This window comes from Brachypodium distachyon, chromosome 4 (assembly GCF_000005505.3).
Source record: "Brachypodium distachyon strain Bd21 chromosome 4, Brachypodium_distachyon_v3.0, whole genome shotgun sequence".
NCBI classification, from domain to species: Eukaryota; Viridiplantae; Streptophyta; class Magnoliopsida; order Poales; family Poaceae; genus Brachypodium; species Brachypodium distachyon.
This window is the reverse complement of record NC_016134.3, coordinates 31,389,195-31,405,562: the sequence shown is the minus strand read 5'-3', so window position 1 is coordinate 31,405,562 and position 16,368 is coordinate 31,389,195. Positions and strand designations below refer to the sequence as shown.

The following is a 16,368-nucleotide window of genomic DNA, read 5'->3' as shown; positions in this document are numbered from 1 at the left end:
AAAAATTAATGCCCCGGCCCTTGGTAACCGCCTGGAAATTTTAAAAACAAAGTTAATTCAAACTTTTTTTGCATACTGGGTGATTTATCTGCATCGTGAGCGTTTAAATTCAGAATTTTTTTCAATATAATTCGGTATTAATTTCTGCTTGTTCATTTCAACCACAGTATATATAGCGACCGCAAACTGAAGAATTTAGCCAACAGTTAATCGAAGCATATATACATCCATCGGTTATATATATGCAGAACACCAGAACAGTATATGACACAAACTTGATATACCACTGAATTCTCATAAAAAGATGAGCACTTTTTTTCTCATGGATGGTTGTGATCTTATATGCGGTCAACACTTGAACTTGGATAGTCAAAAAGATCATGCAGTATCCGTTCATAACTTCACATGAATTTAGTGCCGACCATGCGATGCCATCTTTGACTAATATCCTCTGCCTTCCGGCCGTAATACCTACCTAACTGCATCTTGTTCTAATTAAGTTTTTCTTCTAATTCCGCCGTGTCAATGTGTCATCATGTGATCAGATCAGACACTCACCATCCAGTTTCCATAGATCATACTTTATTAAGCATAATTTACATATCAAGAATCTCGAACATTGTTACTACAAATTAACAATGCTTTTGAGATCCAGATCGTCCATCGTGGAGAGGTACGGCCAACCGGCCGGGGTTGGCTATTGAAGCATCATATCTGCAGATCGATGCATTGTTCGTTTCATCTCTAACCCAAGCAGCTGTATTGTCTGGACGTAAATTTGACTAATATCAAATATGGCAGGTTAATTGATATTCCTCCGTCGAACAAAGGATGTCTCACATCTTTTGTTGGATGGAGGGAGTACTACTATTGCAAATTGTAGGGCATATTTTGTTGTGAAAATGCAAGTTCTGTCTGTAATTTCTTTGTGCAATGTGTTCTGCTAATAGTCATAAAATAATTTAACCATTAGTAATTCATATCAAATTCAGTGCTATATAAATTAAAATATTTTTGTGATAACTGGATCAGTAAGCAGTACAAATAAGTGGAAATGTACGGATCCTAAATCCTAATAAACGGGGGCGAACAATGCAGGAGTATACTAAATAATAACCAGTTAGTTAATTAATTAATCTGGAAGAGAAGGAAAACACAAAAGAGCATCTCCAGTGATCTGATTTCCACATCACATGGAACAAGGTTGGCATTGGACCATCTGCCTCTCTTGACCCAGATTTGACCAGCCACTGGCAAATTTAAGTTGAGTTAATTGCACATCTCTTCTCTTTGCATTCCTATTTTTCCTCCTCAATCATTGCCAACCTTCTTGTCCTCTTCCTATTGGAAACTACAGCTACTACTTGACTAATTGGATCCATAATCCACATGCTAAGGAAAGATATTAGACCACCTCTCTCTCTTAACTCTCTTCAGAGTTCAGATTAATTTGACCAGAGTTAAACTGCTCCCTGTGTTGTGTTTCCTGTTCTCAATCATTGAGAGAGGCATGTTCTTGGCATTTTCTCCTGGACCACGAGTGAAAGATGGCATATGGAACATGGGGCACTGGGGGAAAAAAAATTAAAGGACTAATGGCCGGCTCTCTTTGGATGACTACAGATTAAAGGGGCTTCTCAATTGAGACCACAACCTATGTGCTTTGACCTGTTCAGATTAGACTGTTCCTAAAAAAATGGCACATCTGCAACTGCAATTATCTTTGTCCGGGTTTATGTTCCTTTTGCACTTGATGCGGTATTATACTTATATATTTGTCTTCCCAAGTTTATCGAGCCACATGCAACTATATTAAGGTCCGATTTAGTCAGACATCACTTGATTTGCTTGCATAATAGACGAGAAATGATTTACAAAGTTAAATAAGATTAAGGGGAAACTAGATATAACTTGGGGATGTAGCTCAAATGGTAGAGCGCCCGCTTTGCATGCGGGAGGCACGGGGTTCGATCCCCCGCATCTCCAAATTTTGCAAATGTTATTTTGTTGTCTGCACTTTTTAAAAAAAGAAATATTACATCACCATTTTTGCACCTACATTCTCGTACATGTAGCATGATGTCTATCCATAAATGTTCTTAAAAAGAACTGGTGCATTTCAAATAATTTTGGAGCGAAAAAGGGTCTTTGAAGAAGGTTGAGCTAACTGAAAACAGTGTATGTTTGGGAATTGAAAGATTCGAGGGTATAGATCAACGCAGAATATATCACATTTAGTCCGTGCTATATATTCCACGTTTTTGAAACTGGCCTTCAAATTAAGGTCGATTCGGTGATTGCAAATATCATGGGAATTACTCCCTCCGATTCATAATTCTTGTCTCAAATTTGCCCAAAAATAGATGTATCTATTCCTAAAAAGTGTTTAGGTAAATGTAATATTTCAACAAGAATTATGGAACGGAGGAAGTAGGAACGTGGGACCTTTATAAGAAGACCTGTTAACTGCTGTTCCATACAAAGATCACATTATTTCAAAAGGTTACACTCCTGGGAGTACATTTTGCTACAGAAACAGTAAACTTAGTAGACACCCCCAAAACAGGAGAGCTTAATGGCAAAACCTGGCAGAGCAAGTATCTTTTCATGGTACCAGATTAGATAATCATCAGTGTGAACTAAATATTTGATATCGATGGTCAGTAATCTTACATTACATTCAATAATAACAAATAAAAGAATGAGCAGCATATTTGACAAGCTACTAACAGGTGAGAGGTCCTCCTTTTCTGTAAAGAGCATCGCTACAGGGCTAACTCTCCAGCATTCTAAATGATGGCAGGTTATGTACGCTCGAAACGCCTCCGGCAGTAAGCTCTCGCTCTAACTGAACTAGTGTGGACTTCAGAACCTCCTGATAAGATGGAAGTAAAGGCAACCGGTTGATCAAGGTGATGGATCGAGAAACCGTTGGCATGCAGAGAACATACATATCTTGTATTAAGAACACTCACATTGAATTCCATATAACTAGCTTTCCTCGCGAGCCACTGTGCATCAAGCATCTGAAAAGCTACGCAGAAGAGGTTATCAAAAGCCATCTCGTCATCTTCAAGTAGCTCAACAAAGCAAACACCAGCTTTCGACATCCTATTTCCTGCAAGGAAGTGAAAAAAAATGGGCTTTTCTCCAACTATTTACCTGCTTAAGAACCATTTTACCAATCATTGCATCCACCTCACCTGACAGCAAATCCAGCATTTGCACTAACATATAAGATATGTTTACGCCAGCTACTGCGAATGGGTATTCCCATTCAGCTCTTTCACCATCTGCCTTATGTAGTAGCCTCTGAAAGGAACCCTGCATGTTAAGCAGCCAATGAGCATTAAACCTGATTGAAACAAGGATTTATAAGAAGTAAATGTCCATGATGAACAGAAACATACTGGGTAATTTCTGGCGAAATATATCAGATTCTCCAAGGACATGACCCCCCCAGCCCTGCAAGCATTGCATAGTTCACCAGAGCAGCCACTTCGGTGCAAGAAGTGTTGACAAAAACAGAAGATAATTTCATGAAATATTATCATTAGGAAAATGAACCTGAAATCTGATGCTGGGTCAGAGTTCTGCCAGCCCATCTCCTTCCATAGTTCTGATTTCAGAGGAGGAAGTTGTCGGTTAGGATAAGCCAACCTCCAAAGTTCTTTCAGAGCATCCTGTAATGGAATAAGTGGTATTCTGTTCATGAATATCAACATATTTTTTTTAAAATGAATGCTTTTAGCATATCATTCTTCCAAGTTAGGAAATTAGCATTGAGTTGCTGAAAAAAGGAGGAAAATGGCACACAAACTATGTATAAAATGAGAACCTGGTGCTTGATGACAGAGCAGTCAAATGGCACATTTAATCTTTGTCTCACGGAATGTAATCTTTCTTCCTATGAAGTAAATATGAAACTGTCAAAACCATAATGCCATGTAAAATGAAGTTGACAAATGTAAATACTAATTACTATAGTAATCAATAAAAATTAGAGATTCATGTAGGTGGCATGCCCCCTTAAAGCAGAAGCATATATTTTAAGCACACAGGTCGATATCTAAATGATAAAGCACACCAAAGAATGTTTTCTGTTGCACACGCCCCAGAAGTCATCTAGATGAATGGAAGATTAAAGCTGTGGAGGTTATGAAGAAACCAACTCTCAGAGTTTGCGATGTTATGGAAGATGAGAAATTCTAGTAACACTTCAACGGAAGGTATTGAAATTCTCAAAGACTACACCTCAAATTACAGATGATGCTTAACTCTTTGCAACTTGACACTTTCAATGGAAAAAAATCATTTCATGTTCATTGCGTTTCAAATGGAAAACAGGACATCAGCAAGTGCCACCATACCTGTAATGGACTGAGATCAACTATCACCGTATGCCGATTTTGTGACCTTTCAGCTGAAGAGGAGCAACCAAAGAACCTTGCTAGCCACGATCCAAATTCAGAAATAGCATTTACTGCAAAGAGAAGCAAGTCTTCAGAACATTCAAATCCTAAAAGGAAGTTACAACAATAGCAGGCATAACATGTTTATTACTCAGGCAGGAACATGGAATCCTTCATTATCTTATCAGCAACTTTACACACAGACCATGTTGCGAAGTGAAGAGCACGAGACCAGCATATACTATTTTGAAGATGATAATTATCATTAGCGCAGAAGTGATAGCAATTCATATGCACTTCAGAAAGAATGATGATTCTTTCCTCTCAATTAATTAGCAGTGCATACATATCTTCATATCCCACTTTAACATCTACCCTTTCTTCTCACCACGCAAGTGACAATAATTACCTATATTTCTTGCAGATTGGCTGATAAAATTCGATACGACATGTGCCCAATGAAGGCACTTACGCGTTTTCTCGTCCCAGAAATCCAGTCTTGTCCTAGGCTCGTATCCCTTTGAGAAACACAAAACAAAAAGGACATTACAAAAACAAAACAAACAAACATGAAACCTATTCTATTCAGCTGTTCGGCACTGACCTTCGATTTATTCCCCTGAGTACTATTCCCAAGTAGAGGTTCGGTGACAGAGACAGAATCAGTCACCGTCGCCGCCTCCATACGCTTCTCCTCGCTCCCTTTATCGGTGTCCGCAACGCAAGGCCTCCTCCTTATAGCTTTCGAGGCCATACTAGTGCTGCTCAGACGGCTGCGTTGACCATACCTGCTACGCAAACAAACAAACATAGGAGAATTTTGGTCCTTGGGAAGTATATAGAACAACGCAATCCATCCCCATTCTCCACAAGAAAAATAAACAAAAGATTGTATCCATCTGAGTAGTTGAGTACCAATGAAGCATCTAGATCAAGCAGCAAATGGTAGCTGGATCAGAAGAAGCTGCTAAAAGGAAAGAAAGAAAAAGCGCCTGGCTGTCGCCGGCGATGTGATCCTTTATATCGCGCGGCGATCGGACCAAAATCGCGCGTTTGATCCACCGATCGATCCCCTCCTCCCCCAAACCAACAGATCGCGATCGAGCCCCGCTTCGTCTAAATTGGAGAGGTAACAAGTAGAGGGGAAGATCGCGCTAGGGTGTATTGGGAAGGGGGATCCTGGCGGCGCGCGTACCTACCTGGCCGATCGCGGTGGCGGGCCGGCGCCGGGGTCGGAGAAGAGAAGGGGATCAGCTCTCGTGCCGCGAGAGGGAGGAGAGGCGGGTGGCGAATTTGGATTTGTTTCAGGGGTGTTCCTGACAAAAACCGAGCGCCGGGTCCCAGGCGTCAGTCAGGCGCGGTTGTTCCCGCCACGAGCCGAATGCATCCCCGCCGTCCATATTAATTGTCTCCATTAACTGCATTTTATATTTACGTAAGGTAAAGTTGTATAATTGGAATTGTATTCAAAAGCACTTGCTTGTGGTTTTGTTTTTGATCGAATTAGTCACTTACTGATGGAGTAATTTTTGGTCAAAAGAAAAATGGACGTTAGATGGAGGTAGCAGGAAATATTCAGGCTTGTTTTCTAGCGTAGGCATATTTATCAAGGTCCCCTTTTTAGTGATATTTTTTCCCTAGATTCCTCGGGATGCCAAAAGTACAAAATAAAATAAAATGAGTGAGTATATACTATATACACAAGCATATATAAATGGCAAAGTATGCAAGAGAAAACTGGAATTGAGTGAAAACCCGCGGACTCAACATGGGCCGAACATACAGGTAGTCAAGTACCATGAATGAAATTACCCAACAATTCAGTTCAAGTACAAGTTAAAAGGCTCCATCCCTCAACCTAATGTATCATTTGTTAGTTTCAGACAAGCAAGGCACGCCATCTTTGATCTTTGAGAACAAAAACTGTAGTAATCTGAATACTACCCTTGGTGGTTTGCTCAGGAAGTTTCATACAAAAGCTCTAGCCCTACCCACATCTCGGCATTCGTCTTCCTCTGCCTCCGATCCTTTCCTCAACCTGTCGAGTTCTCGTGGAGCAGGACGTACTCTCGGCTGCAAACAGAACAAAAAGGTTGTTTACAGAAAAGAAGCTGACAGATATGGGGAGCAAAAATGTGTGCATGCGAGTCCACGGTTGCACTAGCTAAACTTGAAATTTCCTCGCGGAATGATTTTCGCATGGTCCAACTTTTGCAATCAAAAGACATGTAAAGAACGTGTGTCGAGATGTTAGAGCCTAGGGATGCATAGGCTCATCTTATAGAAATATTTATCAGCTCATATTTGCAACTTGAAGATTTGTTGTATAGGGGGGAAACATAACAAGCAAAAATGTCGATGAACTAGACGTATCAAGCACAAGGCTGACAAGATGTTTAGTAATCCAATGGAGATGTATTTTTTTTTTCCTTAAGTCCACGCAAATCAAAATGAAGTGGGAACAAGAAAAGGCTGCCCCAAACAGACTACCGAGTTACTAACACACAGGCTCAACAGTTACAACCCATTGTGTAGTTGATCTAATGGGGTCGACGAAGAAAGAAAAGTATCTTAACCAGTAAGTAAATAATAATAAAACTCTTAAATAGTCATGATCGTACCTACTATTGCCAAACTTAATGTTGTCCCTTTCAAAGAGTTCGTAGTACCGGTGAGATTCAATACGATTCTCCTGTAGTATTAAAAAATGAAATGGCAGAGGAAAGTGAGATTGAAATGTGTCTGGTCATCACCTGAAAAGAAAGATGAATCTCTAGAAAACTCACATTGATGAAAGTTCCATTGGTACTACCAAGATCCATCAGATAAGGCCTATTAAACAGACCAGCAAGATAAAACGTCATTACAATTTGAAAGTACTGAAGAACCAAGGTAAGCATGCAGGTTAGCTATGACATGCTGCTATTAAAAAAATAGAAAAGTACCTCACTTTCTTTGCCATCATGCCATCTGGTTGCTCCTTGTCTACAAGTCTGAAAGGCAAAATATGAGTTAATAAATTAAAGTATGATTTCTCAACACAGGCAGCTAACAGTATTAGGCTCACCTATATTGAAGAACCGCATGTTGCTTGCTGCATGAGGGATGATCTGTGGGGATGTCTGCAACTCTCCTTTCTCTTCCAAAAAGGTAGTGGCTCATACGATGAACATACAATGGTTCTGTTCAAACAGAGAATCATCAGAAACAATCAGGCACAAGAAACTGAAGTATATTATATGTCAAGAAAGGCATGTCAGTTTCTCAGTACCCTACACCGACTATAGCACTAAGGGAGTTTTTGGTTACTTAGGTTATAGTTACTACAAGGAGTCCATTTGCTCTTCCAGGAAAATGGAGACAATGATATTGATCCAAGACAAGCCTATATCGTAGTGGACTTCTGGTCATTGCCTTTGTCCCCCATCAAATGGTTTGCTCAAACCTTTCTGAGATTAGGCTCATAAACAACTGCTATTTTTATCATGCATGTTTGATCACATTCAGTTTTAGCAAGGCTGTGAAGGAAAATAGAGAATTAACTGCTCAACTAAATAACTGTACGCCTCCGTAGATTGGAGGATGTAAAAGAAAATCACTTCCCTAAATTCCCCTAAAACAACTACTAAATTGATGGGTAGCATGACATCAAGCAAACATTAGCTTCACGCCTTCACATATGGGGCAACAAGTCAAAAATAACTACCATTCAGTGCTTCACCACCCTTGAAAACATAGAGTCTCCATCTAATATCTGATTTGCGAGCCTCTGGAGGTTCTGAATACAACAGACTTATACCTGAATACGAAACAAATTGTCAGCTCTAGGGATCAAGCAGTAAAAGTGCACACAAGGGAAAGCTCGCATTAGCTTCTTCTAATTGGTTGTACGACCATCATAAGAACTGTGGGCATCTAAGATCATGCAAAGAAGCAAATACTCGAGATATACAAGCTTGCGATCAGCACCTCCAACTTTGTTAGTCTCCTCGGCAAGCTTTCCAGACAATTCAAACGATGGTTTTTGCTGCAAAACAAATGCAGTCCCTAAAATAAGAATGTGTAATAATGAGAAGACAGATAAAGCAAAAAATATATGTCTGACAAGTATTTAGTGTCCAGAAAACAACAAGCATCAGATATATGTACGATAAATAATATTCTTCAGATAAATGAATTGATATTATTGCAATCCATAGTGGTCCCTGTAGTACCTTTTCTTTCACTTCCAGAGCTTCTGCAGCAGTATTCATCATCACCAACGAATCAGGCTCACCACCCCTGACCAAAACAGTAAGTTGTAGCGGTTAATAACTGCACGCAGTAAAATGCATAGCAGCGAGAACATTGCTTATAGCAAAACAGCACTCCAAAAACATCCATAGACTTTTGATATAGAAAGTTAGAAGCAATTGAGGTGGTCCCAAATGAAAAGGTTTTCCAAAAGAAAGATAGTGTCCCAGAAACTGGAGCATATTAATTGCCTCGATGATGATTGAGTTTCCTTGTGTCATGTTGGCTTGAGAGGGGTGAACATTTAACTAATAAATTAGTATTTCTATATTGAGGGAATCCTTTTTTGCCACTACATAGCCCCAAATTTGTATCTGCCACCATAAAAGGCACAAGTCTTCATTGCTACTCGTCATAATATTAGATTTTTATATTTGGCATTGGTGGCCAAATAGCAGTCAACTATAATGCAGACAGGAAAATGGCATTGATGCTCCAATCCAGCTGGAGCATGCATCTCGGAGATAGGAGTTTGGGAAGTAAAACTTTTCCAGAAGATCATCACAAAACACCCTAACTTCTAGATACTGTAGCTAGCAGGGGCATCAAAATCATTTGCATATCTCCAATTGCAAATGACTGCTGTCTCATCACTGCCACCACAGGCAATTACGAAGACCCAACACTATCCTGTGCCGACGAGGAATTATACCCTTCACCATTGGCTGATACAAATGTGGGCAACTTTGCAGTTGGCCAGTAGCAATTACAAAAATTAATATGTCCTAATTCTTTTAGCATGGAATAGTTTGCACATCTAGCTGGTCCCACAAAAACCATTTGTTCACATACAACACTAACTTAATAGATAATACAGATCATCATTAATCAGCTAAATGTTCGGATGTCCCGAATGTATTTAATGGTATCGGTAAACAGAAAATTGTAGTGCGCAACAGTTCTATTGAGAGTTTAAAATGGATATGAAATTAGGAGTTTTGAACACTCACCGGGATGCAGTATCCGCTCTAGAGTTTGTATCCTGAAACAAATCAAGAGCAACTTTCAGACCGAAACTTACAAGCCAGGGTATAACAGTAAACATGAAGGGGTCTGATATGTTTTAGAGTGAGAAGGTCAGAAACCTAATTATGTCATCTAAAATCTGGAGATGGAATATGTAAGGGTTGAAATGGGTCATGTTTAGTGTATGGTACTACGTGAGCTGTGGACTACACAAATTGCACAGCCTCCAATTGATATTCCAAGGTACGAAATGATTTTCTGACTTCCTGTTCATTTGGGTGGAGTTCATAAGATACCGAGCGGCAAGAAGGATATTCATGAAATAAAAGAATACAGAGAAGCCAAGTAACATATGGAGAGATAAGGAAAAGAGTCAAGTGTCACCACACACCTCAGTACGTGCTGCACTTCTGGATGCCCTTGGTGATGGGTGGGATCCATGCCTGCCCCTATGTCTATGTTCGTCTGGAGACACTGATCGGCCACGCCTAGATGATCTTCCTGATCCACCATTGTTCTCATCCCGATCCGTCATTCTCTCGCGCCCAGAATCCCTCCTGTAACTAGGGTCTGCTCTTTGCTCCCTGGAAGCCCCTTGTCGATCATAATGATCCGACCTTTTCCCTCTCGAATCATGCCTTTCATCATCCCTGCCTGACCGAGCCTCTCTTGGAGCACCTGACCTATCATCCCTGTCAGCCCTTCTATCTCTTGAGTGGTCCCTTCCACCATCATTATCCAGTCTTTTATCCATTAAGGCACTCCTATCATCTTTCGGCTCCACCTTCCTATCTCTTGACACATCCCTCCCCTCGTCACGCTCCCTGTGCTTCCTCGTGCCCCGGTCCTCCCTGTCGGAAGGCTTCCGATGGTCACCCTCGGTTGCCTCTGCCGCTTCCCGCTCGGCCTGAGCTCTCCTTAGACGTTTAGCACGTGGCGAGAGCGACCGAGACTCCCGTTTCGCAGCAGGGGATGGCGACCGTGCGTGTTTCGGCGACCTGACCCGCTCCTTCACCTTCTCTCTCGGCGGCGACCTCTCCCTGCGCAAAGGGCTAGACTTGACAGGAGACCGCCTACGAGGCGAGCCTCTCCTCTCAGCCGGCGACCTCTCCCTCCGAGCCGATGGGCTCCGCGGCCTTCGTAGCGGCGATACTCGGTCCCTGGCCGGAGAACGGGACCGCGCGCGCCCCAACCTCCGCGAAGAGTGGTCGCCCCTCTGCTCCACCGTGGAAGCCATTCCCTCCGTCCTCACCTGAAGAACCACGAAATCGATTCACAAGGAGCAACAATGGCTTACAGGAGACCAAAGGATGAAGCAAGCAGTACCTCTCGCCCTCTCCCTCTCCCCTGGCGTCTCCTCTCGGCCGGCTGCGTGCGCCCCCGTGGGCTCTCCTCTCGCTCCCGCCCGCTCGCCCGACGCGCTGCCGTGCCGCGCCGCCTCACCCCGGAGACACGGAAGGCCGCCGCGCTTACGGAGAAGGTTCCCTGGCTGATGGCTGGTCGCCGGAAGGCGGCGGCGGAAGGCTGGAAGGAGAAGGGCGCCGCGAAACCTAGCTAGTTTTCCAGTGGCTGATTTCCAGTCGTTTGCAGATTTGGGGAAGAAAAGCCAGCTAGACAGACTTTGGGCTGGGCTGGATTCAATGGGCTTTTCGTGTCCGAGGCTCCTTTCTTGGGCTGAGCTGGGCTGGCTCTTCCTCTCGGCTTTCAACTTGAAATAGAAATCCTTCGAATCCTCTATAAAAAAAAGAAGAAATCCTTCGAATTTTTGGCCCGCCAGGTTAGTCTAGGAGCAGACTCGGTACCGTGTGGTTTCACCGTGGGATTAACATTGTCGACACGTCACATTGGGTGACACGACAAAAGAGCACTGGATACACATTTTTGACACGACACATTTGGGTTGATATGACAAAAGGGAGTTTGAATATTCGTCAACAAAACTAGGTTAGCGACAAACAAGGATCGATGTACCACATTAAATTGTACTATCATCAAAACAAATATAATCTCCGTTCCGAATTAACTGATTTGAATTTGTATAAAAATCTATATGAATCCACGTCATTTAATTCGAGACAGAGGGGGTATATACTCAAAACTTAATGAAGCAGATAATGCCTCGCAGTTTGAAGAAAGATGCCTAATAACCGGTTTGGCGTTACTCCGAGGGGATTGATAAAATGTGCATGTAAGACAAAAATTTCAATATTCTTTACACTTATAAAGAAGATCTGAGTTGGTGGTCGCGAGTTTACTCCAACAAGACTATCCCTTAATGGCTACAAAATCATCTAATTGCCGCTCATTATATGCATATCACGATTTTTTATTATACTTGATTGGTTTTTTTTACTGGAAACTGTAGGGGAAACCCCTACGGTGATTTTATTAAAGCCAACAAAGAAACAAAGGAGCCGTACAAGGAAAAGAAAAAGGAAAAACTTACCTACTGTACAAGGTAGAGTCTAACCAAGAGAGAAGACTATTAACATGGACAGGTCTAATCCTATAAACAAGAAGCGACATATCATGAGTGAAAGCCGCCCTCCACGCACCAAAGGTAGGCCTAACATGGTTAAAAATCAGCCCATTCCGCAACTTCCAAATGTGCCAACAATCCACTAGCACCACTTCCAGAAAGAAAGGCTTGTCAAAAGATGAATCAGCCCGACGCACAACCACATCCACCGATGGACCAGCATCCCAATCAACTTGCAGGAACTGCCAGATACGAGCACTGAAATTACAACCGAAAAACAAGTGCTTCCAATCCTCCAGCTGGTGAGTAGGGCAAAGAACGCAATGCTCCTCACCATCACCTACGTGCCAGTGCCGTCGTTTCATCATATCACGGGTGTTAAGACGATCCACAAGAAGAAGCCACCCGAACACCTTCACACGCGGCGTGCAGCAACAAAACCATAACCAACGATATATCGCCCCAGGGTGCAAGTGCTGAAAACCAAGGGCATAGAACTTCACAGAAGAATACTGGGCACCCCACATAAGACCCCATTGATCATCCTCCATGGAAAGATGGGACTGCGAGAGGAGAATTTGAAGCTTCCCAAATTCCTCAAAAGCAGCTGGTGACAAAGGGAGGTGGAAAAGATTTTGTAGATCAGGAGACTCAAACACCTCCGCCACTGAAATCCAACAGTCCTTGGCAAAGGAGAACAGATGAGGCCATTCATCTTTCAGCACCAGAAGGTGCCAATTATCTGACCAGAAAAGGGCCGTAGAACCATTCCTAACCGTGATCACCGAGAGGGGGAGCACTTGATCGGCGAGCTTCATCAGATCCTTCCACCCAAAAGACCCACAAAGCTGAGTGCCATGTGGCACAACACCATGGTAATAGGAGGACCATATGAGCTGAACCCAAGGCACCGGAGTCTTGTTATAGAACTTATGTAACTGTTTCAACAATAGTCCAGTGTTTTGCCTCTGTAAATTGATCACACCCAAACCACCTTGGCGTTTAGGTCGGCAAACAAGACCCATGCAGCCAAAGACTGCCGAGACGAATCCTTGTCACTTCCCCGCCACAAGCACTGGCGTCGGATACAGTCTACTTGCTTAATGATGCCCGGCGGGATGACAAGAGAGCACATGAAGTAGGTGGGCAACGAGGACAGAACAGAGTTCACTAACTGGAGGCGCCCACCATAAGAGAGAAAAGCCGAGCTAGCAGTGATCCGGCGTTCCAAGCGATCAACAAGAGGCGAGAAATCTTGCAGCCGCGGGCGAGTAGTGCCCAGTGGGAGCCCAAGATACGTGAAAGGAAGAGTACCCACCACACAGCCAAGAGCCGCCGCCAGTCCAGGAACTTGATCTTCAGGGACATTGAGGGGAATAAGCATAGACTTGGCAAAATTCACCCGAAGACCAGTGGAGGCCGCAAAATCATCCAAAGCCATTTTGAGTACCGATAATTGCTGACAATCAGCTTGCAAGATAAGCAGAGTATCATCCGCATGTTGGACAATGGAAAGTCATGGTCACCGCAATCAATAGGAAGAGAAAGCAAACCACGACGTAATAGGTCATTAACCACCGACTGAAGGAGATCCGCACCAAGAACAAACAAAAGGGGGGAGAGCGGGTCACCCTGCCTCACCCCGCGTCTACAAGGGAAAGGTTTGCCCGGCACACCATTGACGAGAACAGACGAAGTACCGGAGCTGAGAAGCTCTTTGACCCAGAGGGTCCAGCGATCAAGAAAACCCTTATGCCGCAAAATCTCAAGAATGACCTCATGCTCCACAGTATCAAAAGCCTTAGCAAAATCGAGCTTGAGGATGACCGAGGGCCGGCGAGAAGCCTTACACTGGTGAATGTACTCAAAGGTCCAAGCAAGGCAATCCTGAATGGTGCGAGAACGGAGAAAACCATATTGATTCTTGTGGATACAGTCAAGGATCACCTCCTAAAGACGGTCCGCCATCATCTTAGTAACGAACTTAAGGCAGGTATTAGTTAAAGAGATGGGCCGATAATCAGAAACAGTCTCAGGTGACAGTTTTTTCGGGACCAGAGTGATATATGACCCATTAATACTCTGAAGGTGAATATTGCCCCTAGAAAAATCATCAGCCAGCCGGTAGAAATCCTCTACAATAACAGACCAACATTTCTTTACAAACATACCGTTGAAACCATCCGGACCGGGAGCGTGGTCAGCCGGCATTTTTACTAACCACTCGATCAGCCTCCTCACGAGAAAAAGGACGAGCCAACTCCTCCAGATTGGGCACATGGTGAAGCAAGCTAGCTGGAACAAACCTCATGGAGATGCCCAAGGAAGTACCCATACGCTGTTTAAAATCCAGGAGGAAAGCAATAGCCATCTCTGCATGATCGGAGATAGTGCGGCCATCCACCAGTCGAAGACGTGAGATGGTATTGCGCCGATATCTCTCAGTAGCTTTGGCATGAAAGTACCGAGTGTTCTCATCTTCAAGTTTGACCCAACAAATAGTACAACGCTTACGCCAGTAAGAGCATTGGGCACGAAGCAAACCAGCGTGGTGCAGCTTAACAATTTTCCGAAAGTTAAACTCATGCAAGAACAGAGGTCTGGACTCTTCCAGCTGATCAAAAAATAGGATCACCATGTTGCACCTGTCAATGAGCTGTTTAATTCTGGATAACCCAAGGTGCCAACGTTTCCAGCCCTGCCGGGCAGCTTTGAATTTGGCAGCCAAGGACTAAAAGGAACAGACGAAGCGGACCAGGCGAGAGCCACACACTGAAGAAAACCAGGCTGATCAACCTAAAAATTCTCAAACCGAAAGATCTTGGCTTTAGGGATGCAAGTGTCGATACGAACTACAGAAGGGACATGGTCAGAGGCAGTGCGAGCCAAAGGGTGGACTGAGGAGTTGGGAAACACAGAAATCCAGTCACTCAAAGTAAAGAACCAGTCCAACTGTTCCAGTAAAGGATTATCTTGCATATTCGACCAAGTAAAAGCCCTGCCCTTGAGGGGAAGTTCCAGCAAACCCAGGTGCCCAATGATTTCATTAAAAATAAACATATCATTAAGATTCCCACCCGGGCGGTTACGATTGTCAGAGGAGCGGATGAAATTGAAATCGCCAAGGACTAACCATAGCTCCTCAGGAAGAATTGGTAAATGGAAAAGCCATGTGACAAAATCATCCCGAATTTCTCCCTGGCAAGGCCGATAGACCGAAACTAAGGTCCAACAAAGCTAGGAGTGGACCGAAGAGAATTTCACAACAAGCCCAAAACGGTGAGACTCAACAAGCACACCCGAGAAGACTGACGAGCACCAGACAATGAGAATACCACCCGAGGCACCAACCGAGGGCGAGAAGGCAAAGTTATCAAAGCGCTTAGGACATAACGTTCTAAGGAAACGATGATCAATTTGCTCACATTTTGTTTCCTGCAAACAAATCACCGAGCATTGACTTTCTTCAATTTTTTTCCCGGACAGCACGACGTCTGTCATCAGAATTCAGACCCCTCACATTCCAGGATAACACATTCCACGGACGAGAACTTAAAGTCTTATAATCCATAAACCATCACACAGAGAGTAGAGAAAGTCTTGGCATAACCAAAACCAAAATAAAAGAGACACACCCCTCACAACCTGACCAAAAGGGACACTAACAGAGCTAAACAGACGCCAGCAAAGGGAGACTAACTGAATCCAAGCATTATCAGCAGAAGAGGACCTCCACACCCCCACCCACACACGCAAAACAAAGAGCAACTGTATATCATTGGAACCACTGGAGTTGCAGTCTTCAGCAGAAGCCGCATAAGCTTCTCCGAAGTCGTCAAAGCAGGATCAATGCCTAACAGTTCCCCCATGAGCTACAGGGAAGCAATGGGGATGGGCGCCAATGCCTTTGACTGATGATCTATTGCCGGGGGGGGGGGGGGGGGGGAGCAGCTTCAGAGGGAGCATGACGGGCACGCTTGCGAGGAGTAGGCTTGATATCCTGAACGACCGGCACACGAAACCCTGCACGCTGAGCACTTAGGCGCATAACCCAACGCAGCCCCAAATCAACCAAAGGAGTGACCGGTTTCTTGGCACGACGCTTCTTGACGGGAGTGACACCAGGGGAAGCAGAGAAAGCCGGCTGTGCCAAACTGCAAGACTGATCAGACATATCCGTCGAGAACAGGGGCCGAGCAATCTTCCGGGCAATCAGCA

At 43.7% G+C, this 16,368-nt stretch overlaps 2 protein-coding genes and 1 non-coding gene across 10 annotated transcripts; 1 reads left to right on the top strand and 2 right to left on the bottom strand.

Annotated features, from left to right (window-relative positions):
* The first annotated feature begins 1,913 nt into the window (after nt 1-1,913).
* Nucleotides 1,914-1,986, top strand: TRNAA-UGC. The gene has a single exon. It is a non-coding gene; the product is annotated as a tRNA-Ala (tRNA).
* A 464-nt stretch (nt 1,987-2,450) lies between these two features.
* Nucleotides 2,451-5,757, bottom strand: LOC100836809 (ELMO domain-containing protein A). Of its 8 annotated transcripts, none has more exons than XM_024454899.1 (10): nt 5,612-5,757; nt 5,017-5,200; nt 4,822-4,930; nt 4,371-4,483; nt 3,839-3,907; nt 3,568-3,683; nt 3,411-3,465; nt 3,204-3,324; nt 2,976-3,118; nt 2,451-2,875 (listed from the first exon to the last, which is right to left on the bottom strand). In XM_024454899.1, exons 2-10 carry the CDS (start codon nt 5,164-5,166, stop codon nt 2,774-2,776), a joined length of 978 nt encoding a protein of 325 aa, XP_024310667.1. In that variant the 5' UTR covers nt 5,167-5,200; nt 5,612-5,757; the 3' UTR covers nt 2,451-2,773. The 8 variants fall into 8 exon arrangements, with proteins under 8 accessions (XP_024310667.1, XP_024310668.1, XP_024310670.1 ...); XM_024454900.1 differs by having other exon boundaries at nt 5,608-5,749; XM_024454902.1 differs by having other exon boundaries at nt 5,017-5,203; nt 5,612-5,739.
* A 380-nt stretch (nt 5,758-6,137) lies between these two features.
* On the bottom strand, nt 6,138-11,251 carry LOC100836499 (FHA domain-containing protein DDL). Its single transcript, XM_003577819.4, has 11 exons — nt 10,998-11,251; nt 10,063-10,923; nt 9,656-9,687; nt 8,627-8,693; nt 8,382-8,439; nt 8,119-8,211; nt 7,480-7,594; nt 7,358-7,405; nt 7,199-7,244; nt 7,034-7,104; nt 6,138-6,485 (listed from the first exon to the last, which is right to left on the bottom strand). The coding sequence occupies exons 2-11, from the start codon at nt 10,906-10,908 to the stop codon at nt 6,446-6,448; spliced, it is 1,416 nt and encodes a 471-aa protein (XP_003577867.1). The 5' UTR covers nt 10,909-10,923; nt 10,998-11,251; the 3' UTR covers nt 6,138-6,445.
* Between the last annotated feature and the right edge of the window lie 5,117 nt (nt 11,252-16,368).

Excerpts from the sequence above, each read along its gene's own strand:
- LOC100836499 (XM_003577819.4), bottom strand. The coding sequence starts at position 10,908 with ATGGCTTCCACGGTGGAGCAGAGGGGCGACCACTCTTCGCGGAGGTTG. Across the intron at positions 8,694-9,655 it reads AGAGCGGATACTGCATCCCG|GGGTGGTGAGCCTGATTCGT; the intron begins GTGAGTGTTCAA and ends TGTTTTGGTCAG. Across the intron at positions 7,105-7,198 it reads CCAATGGAACTTTCATCAAT|GAGAATCGTATTGAATCTCA; the intron begins GTGAGTTTTCTA and ends TTAATACTACAG.
- LOC100836809 (XM_003577820.4), bottom strand. The coding sequence starts at position 5,223 with ATGTTTGTTTGTTTGCGTAGCAGGTATGGTCAACGCAGCCGTCTGAGC. Across the intron at positions 4,484-4,821 it reads CCAATCTGCAAGAAATATAG|TAAATGCTATTTCTGAATTT; the intron begins GTAATTATTGTC and ends TTCTCTTTGCAG. Across the intron at positions 3,119-3,203 it reads AATGCTGGATTTGCTGTCAG|GAAATAGGATGTCGAAAGCT; the intron begins GTGAGGTGGATG and ends ACTTCCTTGCAG.